Below are 12,248 nucleotides of genomic sequence, written 5' to 3'. Positions count from 1 at the left end.
TCACCCACCCAGCTCTGTGGCAGTGCTGTGCAGGAGGTTGTGTCGGTGCTCTTGGAACGTGCTGGAGGAGTTCTGGCGCCACTGAGATTGTTCTGCGTTTACTTGAGTGATTTCACTCTTTTAATCTGGATGTGCACAAGCCCTTACACAGTCTTATCTATGTGTATTTATTTTTTGGAAGTCGCTGAAGGAGGTCAGCAAACACTGCTGATCAGTAGGATTGTTCTCATGTCTTGCATTTAATTGCAGTTACTTTAGTGTAGCTGAGTGACCTTTGTTGTATGCTTAGTATATTCTTTTTCTTAGAATGGTATTTTATGTATTTAATATATTTATCCATCAGTAAAATGATTTGCCTCTGGAGAGGAACCTCACTATCTTATTCATAAGATCCAATTTTCTTTCAGTTACCCGGATTATACTTAATTATATGTTATTTAAGAGACTCTGACAGTCTTATTCATTGAGACTGTGATAGATATTGATTTTTAAAAATCTGTCTTCTTAATCTGTCAAAATTATTTACTTGGCATGCTCTTTTAGTTGTACTTCAGTTTTTGGCCTATTTGATTTACACCAACTATTTCAGATCTTTGTGGCAGTGAGTTTGCCCTTGTTTCTAGGTCTGTTTCTGTTATGAGAATCTGCAGTCACTTACAGTAGCAGAGCAAATTCATATGCTGCATCTCCCTGTTTAATTAATGACAAGCACCACGCTGTTGCTAATGACAACACTGCATGAGCAGTATGCAATGATGAAAAATTGCTAGTGCTAAGGCAGGCTTTTTTTTTGGTCTGGATTACTTGCCAGTTTTCCCCTGCCACCTGAATCAGAAGCAGATGTACTGAGACAGGGCAGGGAGAGCTCCTTGTCATTAGCTGTGCAAGGTGTGGCAAAGCCTGGTGACACCTATTAACGAGTCACTGCTCAGCCTGTCTCACCTCACAGAAGCCTCTCTTTATATTTGCTTTTGTGAACATCTTTATTTAATGTCACAATTTTCAATGACAGAAGTACATAGAGGCTTAGGATTTTTTTTTTTCCCCTTAAGTGCTGTGGTTTTAATGCCATTCCATTGCCCCACACATTTCCCTTCTTTGTGCTTTCATTATGCAACAGGAATTCTCTTAAAAATCTGGATCTGCCACTAGTTCTAGCAGGTGTTTGGCTTCTGAGCGCCAGAATTCTTTTCCTTATGCAGTGTATGGATGAGAATTTCACTGCCCTTAGGCACAATTTCAACTGAAGTATATGAAAAGCATGTTACTGTGTCAGTTCAAATTATATCACTATTAAAGAAAAAACTCTAAAGGAAATTAAATACAAATAATCACACCAACATAACATAACATTAATAACATTAAGGTTATAATTTAAATTAAAAAGAATCAGGAAAATCTGAGTCAGGAGTGCAATGTCATACTTAGCCAGACTCTCCTGAGAACAGTCATTGTAAAAGGTGGATAGTGACAACTTTGAGTAATATGAGATCTCTTGATGAATAGCATTATAACACCAGAGCATGGAAGAACTAAGCAGATTTTCTCACTAGGTATAATATCCTGCAGATGAAAAAGTATTGTGTGAAGATTTTATCCTACTTTCTCTTACCAATAGCATATCTATCTGATTAGTTACCTTATTCCAGTATGTGACAATGTGCTGGGTCCCATTTTGCTTGCATATAAAAACTTGAATTGCTGGCCACCTGCCTTGCTTTCCACAGTGTGTTTAAACCTGATGTGGACAGGTTGACCATGTCCGTCTCAGATACAGTTCCCTAAATTCTGAACCTTGTATTCATGTCTGAGTCTTTCTTGCCTTCCATGATAGAATCTCCTGCTGCTCAGTGAAGGGACTGCATTAAATCATTTCTCATTTTGTTTTGTTCTTTGATCCTTAAGCAATATGAGTATCTTCAATCAGCACGTGTTGCTTTGTAATTCCACTGCCTCTGACAGTGATCCTACATAACCTGAATTATGTTCTTCTCTTGCCTTTTGTAAATAAATCTGCTATTCCTCAAGGATTATGCTCCAGTCTCCTTCAGAGTGTGACTGAAGGAGACACATGGGCAGAGTGCAGTCATGTCCATAGAGAAACAACAAAGGTTGTTTCCTGCGATGGAGTCCATTACCTTGGTAGCAACATCACAGCTGAGCAAGAAAAAAGCTCTCTCACCGCATAGTGGTCATGATAAAAGAAGTTACAATAAAGCTTTTTCAATACTACAATAGTATATATATATATTACTGTAAATAATAAGTTTAGCATAATTTCCTTGCTAAAAATACCGACAGTATTTTTGTAACACATTTCTTTTCCTATGGGACCGTAAGACTCTTAGAAACTTTCAGTGAATGAATGGGAGCTCCATATGAATGTCCAATAATGCTGAAAGCATTTGATTTACAACAAGAATTTTGCCAATTATTAGCTTAATAAATAAAGAATAAAAAGTGGGATTGGTTTGGATGGGTTGAACATAGTCGTTATCCCTTCTTTCACCACGTTTTAGAACCTTCAATTAGCTACATCTGTCTTGCTTGAAGAACTTCAAGAAGATGAATTAACAAAATAGTGTTTTCTCACTTCTAGTTTTTTTTTTTGTTTTTTTTTAAAGATATCTTCACTTTCACCCTTTTTAGGCATAAAAGTCTGTTCTATCTAAGGATTTTTGCATCTTCAACCTGAGAAAAGTATAAAGAATGAAATGAAAACATCTCCTTATTTACTCTCCTGGCCCTTTAAAGGAACAAGCTCCAACCAATGAACAAGTGGATTCTTTCTTTACCATTCAAAGCTGTTGGAATTTTATGCTATAATCCAACACTTTTAAGATAAGTTGCTGAACCAGTAAACAAGTGAAGAAACAAAACCAATAAGGTTAGTCATGCTGTGTTCAGGAGGTACAGGCTCAAGGATGAATTGCCTTCCCTCCATAGCAGGTACAGCCCCTGCTCACCATGCTGCTGGCAGCCTCTCAGTGTGATGCTCCCAGTGTGTTCAGTGCAGTTTCTCAGCATCCTTAGGGAGACAAAAAGTAGATACCATACTGTGCTGAGCTTATAAATTGTGCCACCGCTGTGGCAGGGAATCGGGGGACAGGGATCAAAATTACTTTCTTATTCTTTCTGGCACCTAATTTCCTCTTTCCTCGTGGTAAATCCATATCTTTGTGAGCCTTTTTTCTTGTTCTTAAGAACAGACTTGACATACGCTTTTTGTATGTAATTCTATTCTCACTGGTAATTGTACCCTTAACATCCAGACTTCTTGGTATATGTTTTATCCATATGCTATAAAATTGCTTTCAAACTGCCTCTAAATATTGCTGTACCCGTTTCCCCACAGACTGAATTAAAGGCTCAGGATATAATGAGGCATTGCATATTTTGAAAGCAGAGTCTGATCCACACTTGCTGACTTTCTGACAATAATTGGAAATGAACCGTGTCAGGTTCATCTTGTCTAAGAGTGCTGTATTTTCATGATGGCCTTTCTTTTACGTGAAACTAGGCAGTACTGAGTAACGTTATTCACTTATTCATTATTCAAAAAAAAAAAAAAAAAAAAAAAATTGACTCCAATATCCTTGTGCTGTTGTTAAATAGTACAGACAGCACTGAAAAGGTTTTGGTGGCTGAGGACCATTTTCTATGTGAGAGTGTGATCTTGAATGTATTCAAGTTGGGAATAACTCCTAGTGCTGAATGGGTGCAGCGTGGGCTTGATTTGAGTATCAGAAATGATGTGTACAATTTCTCTTTTGCAGCTGTGAATATAACTGTACGTATAGGTTAAAGTCAGCTTTTAATAGTAGATGTTTCTCAAGCTATTGATGAAATTTTAACATGCAGGTTGCCTACTGACAATGTTTTATTATGTCACAAATAGGTAGATGAAGTACTATGCTTATGAATTTTTGCTTATCTTTGAATGCATCTTTAAGTTTACAAGATTGTTTTCTTTAGCTGATCTTTACCTGTTCCAGACAAGTCTAGAACGAGATATAAGAGCAAAAAAATATATATATCTTTTGATTTGGTCTTAAATTGGGGCAGATCTGAAGTCTACCTTCAGCAGACCTGAACATGCACTGCGGTGAACATAGCTCTTCAGTCACACGCCTGAGTTCTGTCTCTGAAAATTCTTCTGGTTCAGCATTCAGGCTGTCTGGTCTCAGCTGTGACTTCCTTGATGATGAACCTTGGCTGTCATATCCAGAATTCTGGGGGATTCTTCTATGAAGAACTGTGAAGAACTGTTTGGTTTTCATCAGTCTTGAGCTTTGCCAAGTGGTTTTTATTTTATTTTATTTTTTTTTTTCAGGAGAGAATGATGCTCAGTATCTTAATTCTGGTTTGAAATGTTGGCATCTTAGTTTAATTACTATTTTAAATAATTGGCCTGATCTATGGCCAGCTCACTTCCAAGGCCCTCTAAACGTTTCAGAGCATTTAGCATTAAGAAGTTGGTGTGTAGGGTTTTGTTTTTTAAATCTTGACCATAACAAATGCTCATCTGAATCTCACTAGATATTTATTCATTAACATTGCTTGCTCTGACAAGGTCTGAGGCTTTGAGCTGTTGATGTGGAATTATATTCTGTTGCACTAGATGTGGTGATGAGACTGAGTGTTGTGCTCCATTTAACTTTTTTTTTTTTGGTACTGGAGTCCTTGAAAATCCATTAAATTGAGCTGCTACTTAGCTTGTATGTGAGTTCCGTGGGGCAGACATCATGCTACAACATCTTAGTGGGCAGATACTTAACATGAACAATTAAAGTGAAGGCTTTTTAAAATACGGTTGGACTTGCTATGCATATTGATCTGACAAACATGTACTTACAAGTAATTCAGAATGCAGATGCAGTTTCACTTTTGCCATTTTTTCCTATTTTTTTCCTTAAAAATGGCTTTTGAAAACTAATACTTCAATACCATGACTAATTTTTCCCCTTCCAACAAGAGCTACTAAAAGAGCTGTGGAAGTACATGGAGCTAAGTGCATTCACTGTGCTGGCTGGTTCAGAATTCACCTTGAGCATGACAGTGCAGTTACTCATAGCTCTGAAGCTCTAGGTGATAAAGCATTGTCTTTTATCTGTTTTCCCCCCTCTAAAAACAAGATGTTGATGCAATTTCAGGAACAGTGTGATATTTTTTTGTCTTTAGCATTCAAAATTGATCATTTGGAAGTTTTCATTTTGTTTTTATTGCCAAGTAAAGCAGTTAGTTTTGTTTTGTTCCATATTCTAACAAGCACATAGGCTTAGTTAGGGAAGGGCTGATTTAAGTCTTGGTAATGTCAATTTACATTAGGTTTCTCTATGAGTGTAGTTTTTGTTTTGCCTACAAAATGTAGTTTTTGGTGCTTCAAAACTCCAAAATTAAACTATTGTGCCTAAAATATTAAAAAAAAAATTGTACCTAAAAGATTATTGGTGCATTTCTAATTATCTTCAAGTCATTTCTTTGAAACATTTATTCTTTTTCTCATCTTTTCAATCTTTACTCCTGTGAGCAGAAAGCTCAGTTTCTAAAGCCACTCTTGTTTATATATAAATACAGAACAATTACTTTCCAGTCTTCTAGTAGCTGTGATTAAATAGAGTCATGGCATGTTATTATGATATTCAATTGAACTTTGCAATAGCCTTTATATCAAATAATCTCTAATAGTTGTAGACTAAACTACATTTTTCAATTTATCTGAAATTACAATAACAGTTTAAATCCTTAGATGAAATTCTTAATCTGTACCTTGGAAGGAATAAGCAGTGATTAATATTTAATTTCAGAGGGAAACTCTACCTTTTTTTTTTTTTTTTTTTTTTAATTGCTCTGATTTGGCAATTACAGCAGAGTTGGATGGCAATAATTAATGTGAATCCTGGGTACCCAAGGAAAAAAAAAAAACCAAACACAACACAGTTAAAGTAGTTTACGTTGTCAAGTGGTTTCAGAGTAAGCTAATAAGTATCTTCATGGATGAAACTGAGTCAGAAGATGTGCAGGAGCAGCATACCTAATGTGCTCTTATCATTGATAGATAATCTGTGTGATTGTCTGCAGCTAGTTTAAAATAAAGTCCTCTCCTCCAAATAGCATCAAGTGGGTTTTTGGTACTAGGCACCTTTTAATCTTCAGAGTCGCTCCATGGTATCTCATCATGCTACTTACTAATGACTAGTGGAAGGCACTCAGCAACCATCCCTCTCTTATCTGCAGTAATAAAAAAATAAAAGCCTCTAATCTACCAACTTCCACTTGCAAAAATACTTTTATTCAGAGTAGTATTTAGAGCAATGAAATCAGGCAGCAGTAAAAGCTGCAACAGGCAAGTCTCAGTGGACGGAGATCTAAAAGCCAGAGACTTGGATATCAGCTGTATGTTTTACCTTCTGCAATTGAAAGTGGAAGAGTAATTTAATCCTCAAGCACTCGGATGGAGAGTGATGAGTGAGGAAGAAATCACAACCTGAGATCAAAGCTGTGCTCAAAGCATAAGCCTTTGAATAGGCATGGTGCCATTTTACACTTCCCAGAACATAAATTCGTTATCTATTTCATAGGATATTTCTCCTTGATTATATAGGTGGAGGGATGTAGCATGGAAGACTTTATTATTCTTTTTTTCAGTTTCTGACTAATAAGATACATGTTCTGATAAGGTTTTAAAGCATCTATTTATGTTTCCAATTTTAAAATTGTCTTGTTTGTTACTACAGCAGTGCACACTTCCTTACTATATGATGGGTTTAGGTTTTATACAGTGATTATTATTATCTGGTTTAGCTACATTGTCTTCTACTTTCTTAGGTGTCATTGTAATTTGACACATTTAACTTGAAGCTATTAATGTTAAACTGGCCGTTAAAGAGAGTTAAAACACTAGCAGGAAATGTAATTGTTTTTTGAAACCTGCCTTTAGCTTAAAATGTGAATTTATAACAGATTAGCAAAGTCATGCCGATCCCAAATATGCTATAAACCCACAGACTGTTGAAATTGGAATTGCATTTAGGCAAAAGGGCCCATAGAAATATAAAAGACTCAAAAGAAACATGGGTAGACTCCTCAGTGGGGACTAAAGTGGACTAAAAGGAAACAGTGCAATTTGAATTCAGTACAACATATGCATGAAAAAATTCTGGAGAGCTTCAGACAGGAACCGTGCAGCTTATTTTGAGGTGCCTCTACCTGTGGCGGAGAAAATATTTTGTTATTTTACATTGATCCAAAAGGGATCTTTGAAAAGTAAGAGCTGTTATTTTATTATTTTGAATTTTTATTATTTTTTTTTAAAGACAAACTTCTTGACTTAGGTTGTGTATCAGCTGTATTTACTTGGCTTCAACATCAGCTTGCCATGACAACACACTGTAGTCTTAGTAGATTTTTGCTTTTAACTGAATGCTTTGCTGTATTCCTCTTTCACTTGAGTTATGCTGACAAGTGCCTATTGCTGCAGTTAGATCAGTCTCCAGTTAGAGCCTCTTGTTTAACCTTAGAAAATGTTCATCTTTTGCCCTGCATTTTTTTGTTATTGGAAATCTTGCTTGCCTTAATCTAGCAAATATTCTTCTGCTTCTCCACTGGCTTGCTATTTATTAGCTTTTGATACAGAAATTGAATGTGTGTGGGATAAACCCTTGTTTTTCATGTAGTATTTATTACCTCATTATTTCAGCTTCAAATGTTGGCATCTTTTATATTCAAAGCATAATACTGATGAATGTCCAACGATTTTCTATTTTTAAATATTTATATTATAAAGATGAGAAGCACAAGCCAGTTAATCGCTGCATATCCTACTGGCAAACTTGTTTATGGGAAATTAAGCAGCAGTATGATATATACATTTTTCTACGAAGTGTGGTGGAGTGATTTGGATTTCTTCTGTTCTGGAGTTCGACAGCTCTTTCCAAAATATTGTCATGAATTGCTAGTACTTAGCACTATTCCTTTCCAAAGTATTTTACAAATACAAGCTAAGCTTTAAAAAGCGCTGTTAGTACAGGTCACTTGACATTGTAACTGCATTTTTCACGTGGGGACACTGAGGTAGAAATGTTAAGTACTTTAAGCCAGGCCACTAGAGATTTAGAACGCGTATCTCTTATCCGTTAGCCCTGTGCTGAAATCATAGGATTACATCATTGCCATATTCCCTCACATAAGATCTATCGATTTTCCATTGACACCAGTGGGGAAAAATGCCAGATTATGTCAGCCAGCTTCGTGTCTGGGCTATGCTGAACCTGTCAAGGCCTGCGTGAGCTGCAGCCAGCTTGGATTCAGCACGAAGCTGTAACTGTGGACCTCTCTTTGTTACCTTATGGAGAACGTATTGTTATCAAATGGAGGTTTTATTCTTAGTATCTTGCGATTTACCTCGGCATAAATAAAATCAGTTGGCTACAGCATACAATTGAGTCTGCTGGTATAATAGGCTTTAGAGAACGTCATGATAACGTGATGTGAACTGGAATTGCTCTCATGCAGGTCTGATGAAAAAAATCCTCTTTAAAATTGTGTTCAAACTTGCCTGCTAGCGTGTGACCTTTTACCCTAGTCTAGACATGTCCTAGCTATTTCTAGTTTATATGAAGATTGCTTGATTTAGGACAAATATGTTAATTTAGTGCTTGTCACGAATGATGAGGTTTACAGTCTGAGAAGCTGACAGCTTCATCTTTGCAGAACAGAGTAAGCAACAGCAGTGTAAGCTTCTCCAGACCCATACTGTGAATGACTTGTCATCTGTTTTTTATGAGATAAGTTGTGAGCTTCAGCAAGTGAATTCTTTGCACAAGAGAGGAACTACAGAAGCTCTTGCCTTCTTTCCTGCTACAAACGGGTTGAATGACATAGATGATTTTTGAAATCTCCAGTTATCTGATGCTGAGATTACACTCCTCTTGCTTGGTACAGCTCTAGCCAACAGTCTAGAAACTGGTTGATGGCAGCCGTTAATGTAAAATTATTACATATGTCAAAATATAAGAAACAGTTTAATTAAACCCCATTTATTAAGCTGACTTTTTGGGAAACATCCAGCAGTAACTTGTGCAATTCATGCTTTTTTTCTTCCCTAGAAGGTTTCAACCTCTTGGAAGGTAATTTTATGTCCTTGCTCTTCCTACTCTTCGCCTACCCTAGCTGGACCCTCCAGTACTCTCCTTTCAAAATATGATTGCTCATTTTTCTCTTACATACAGAACAAATAGCTTTCTAGGATAGGGCTCCTGCCTTAAAGTAACATGAAGGATGTGTTAGTGTGGTACACATGCTGTGTCTGGTATGCCTTAAACCTGCAATACAATGAGAGCACATGCAACCAGTATGTGTTCAGTGTGCTTAGCATTTTCTACATGTGCTATGGCTGCTGAACATGCATAGATTACTTAGGAAAAATATCTTTGTCTAATAAGGGTCCAGGAGTCAGACGGCCAACTTGGAGGTACAGGTGCAGACAATTAACTCCTCTGGAGCTCAAAACAGGCTCTTCTTCTCCTGCACTGTTCTCAAAAGCAGTTCACCAACTGCAAATGACTTAGAAAGCTTTCATGGGCCTCTGCCCAGTGTTTGGTTCACAATCTAGTTTCTTCCTTGCAACAATCTTTTCCTGCAGACAGGAAAGTAATTCAGTGTCACAGTCAGCCTATTTTGAGGAGGGCTGGTCTAGAAGTTGTCTTCAAAGCTGTGATTCTGCTCTTCTGCTGTCCTGTAAGAAAAGAGATGCTGTGTTTTCTGCAGCAGTCTTTCTAATGAAGCATATAAGAAAAAAGAAAGCATGTTGCTTTTTTAGTGACATTTTCACTATCTTTCAGCTGTGATAAGTTAAAACCTCCTATGTAACTAATATACCATCTTTGCTACTGAGATATTTTGATTGCTTTTGAACTTCTGTAAGAATTTGGAATATTTGTCATGGACTTTAGGAGTAAAATATCCCTCACTAAATAATTTGCTTAATTTGCTTTAAAAACATGTAGCTTTTTCTTTTTTTTCCACAGAAGTTCAGAGCTAATCATTTTCACTGTATGCATATTTAAGGTCTTGTCTTGTGTCTGCAGTAGCAGTAACGTGATGTTTCTGAATCTCTTTCAGACAAGAGCAGAGCAGTCCCAAGGTGCATACTTCTTGCCTGAGTTCGCCCTTTCTCCACAAGGGAGTTTTCTTGAGGATACCACAGGAGAACAGTTCCTCACTTACCGTTACGATGACCAGGTCAGTAAGCTACATGTGAAAATGTCAGTCACATTCATGGAACTCTGACACGTGGATTACTCTAAATTAAGAAACTGTTAACGTCCTTAGAAGATGCTACAAGCTAGAGCAAAATGAAAATGAAGGCTTTTAAAATAAATAGTAACATAAATGTAATAAAAGAGCTTAGAAAGAAAAAAAATAGATAAAACCTGTGGAAGATCTTAGAAGATCTTAGAGGTTATAATAGAGATGAAAGCAACTATGTTTTAATTATGAGTTAATGCGTGTTTATAGTACTCTAAAATGCGTGGAATTAGAGGTTGCTGTAATTTCTGTGAATTGGTTGACCTATCCTTAACTGACTTATTTCTTGGAGGTATTTAATCACATTTTCTTTCTTGTGAAATGTCAACAAATTCTGTTTACAAAGCATTCAGCAGGGGAGCTTGGTTGCACTCTAAAGAAACAAATGCAGAGCAGAATAATGCATGAAGCAGAGTATTTAGAAAGCAACAAATTATGTGTTTTGAAGTTAGGCTTTTAACGCTTTCTCCAGATCCATTGAAACATTATGTTAAACATGGAATATAGATATAAATGTAAAGAAAGTAACATGAAAGAAATGCTGTTAATCTTGGCAAAAGATCTGAAGTAAACCTAGGAAATGCGTGACATGCTGTGGAAATTTACTCATACACAATGTGTTCCAGAAGTCAGTTGAAACTTCACATCAAAACAGTCTGAATTACATAGGCACTTACAGTACGTGTCTTAGTGGAAGAGGAGGCAATTTTTTAGGAAACAATCTCCAAAAAAAGCTAAACTTGCTTTGCAGTCAAAAGGTGTGATTCTATATAGTGATTAGCAGTTTGAGTTTCAAACACTGTCTCCTCGCTGAAGCTATTTAGAGAAAGCTTGTTTATCAGCTGCCTGCTGTAAAGAAAGAGGAGAACTGAGGCAACTAAACTTCAGAATGAAAAGCTGTTTAGGGGGGCAAAAGGAAGTGAAGAAGAAAGTGTGTGCTAGCTCTTGTAAGCTAGCTGAATATATTATAATATGTTTATGATAATTAGTACTTGAGAATCTTGATTCACCTATAGGAAAGTTTACAGGTAAGATGTTCCCCAGGGGGAGGAAAAAAAAAAAAACAACAAACCAAAAACAAACAACGAAAACCTGGCAATGTAATAACTTACAGTACAGTAAAATGCAGCTGTGACCCAGGCTGCGTTCAATGCCATAGTAGTAGAAAAATCCTGTGAAAGTTATATACGAGAATCAGCTTCCATTAAATGCAGCATTTTTTAGCTGAGACAATAAATCAGATGTAACTGAGAGATAGTACAAACAGTCTATTCAAATAGACTGACTGTGTGAATAGCATTGATGGTTTAAAGAAAATAAATTTCCACTCTCCATAAAATCTCAAATAGCAGTGTAGCTGTATACGGAAGCCTGTTACAAGCTCAATTGCATTTGATGGAAAGTTTTTCCATCTATTTCTTTGGGATCTGAATTAGATCTTCATTAGAGCTGGCTGTTCTTTCACAAACACAACGCAGACCTTCACAGAGCAGTGCAGGAATAATGAGTAGTATGAATTTAAGATTGAGTTCTTGAAACCCAGTGATGATAAGTGTGGCCAGCAGGAGCAGGGAGGTGATTATCCCCCTCTGTTCAGCACTGGTGAGGCCGCACCTCGAGCACTGCATTCAGTTTTGCGCCCCACTACAGGAAAGACATTGAGTCCCTGGAGCATGTCCAGAGAAGGGCAACAAAAGTAGTGAGGGATCTAGAGCACAAGTCTTATGAGGAGCAGCTGAGCGAGCTGGGATTTAGTCTGGAGAAGAGGAGGCTCAAGGGAGACCTCACTGCGCTCTACAACTTCCTGAAGGGAGGCTGTGGTGAAGACGGGTTTGGCCTCTTCTCCCAGGCAATGAGCAGGACCCGGGCAAATGGCTGCAAGTTGTACCAGAGGAGGTTTAGGTTGGACACAAGGAAAAACTTTTTCTTGCAGAGAGTGG

The 12,248-nt window shown here is 37.1% G+C and overlaps 1 protein-coding gene across 11 annotated transcripts in view; it reads left to right on the top strand.

Annotated features, from left to right (window-relative positions):
* Nucleotides 1-12,248, top strand: part of ADAMTSL3 (ADAMTS like 3) — a 187,977-nt gene that overhangs the window by 30,615 nt on the left and 145,114 nt on the right. For all 11 annotated transcript variants that reach the window (XR_008203655.1, XM_052671550.1, XM_052671546.1 and 8 more), the window contains one exon: nucleotides 10,123-10,242. Coding sequence is in view for 10 of the 11 variants with exons in the window: in XM_052671550.1 (XP_052527510.1) it covers nucleotides 10,123-10,242 (120 nt within the window). In the remaining variant the exon portion in view is untranslated. The remainder of the gene's footprint in view (nucleotides 1-10,122; nucleotides 10,243-12,248) is intronic.

Source organism: Tympanuchus pallidicinctus, unplaced genomic scaffold (genome assembly GCF_026119805.1).
Source record: "Tympanuchus pallidicinctus isolate F22 unplaced genomic scaffold, pur_lepc_1.0 scaffold12, whole genome shotgun sequence".
In the NCBI taxonomy this organism is placed as follows: Eukaryota; Metazoa; Chordata; class Aves; order Galliformes; family Phasianidae; genus Tympanuchus; species Tympanuchus pallidicinctus.
Note: the sequence above shows the minus strand (reverse complement) of the source record. Positions and strands in the feature narration are given on the sequence as shown.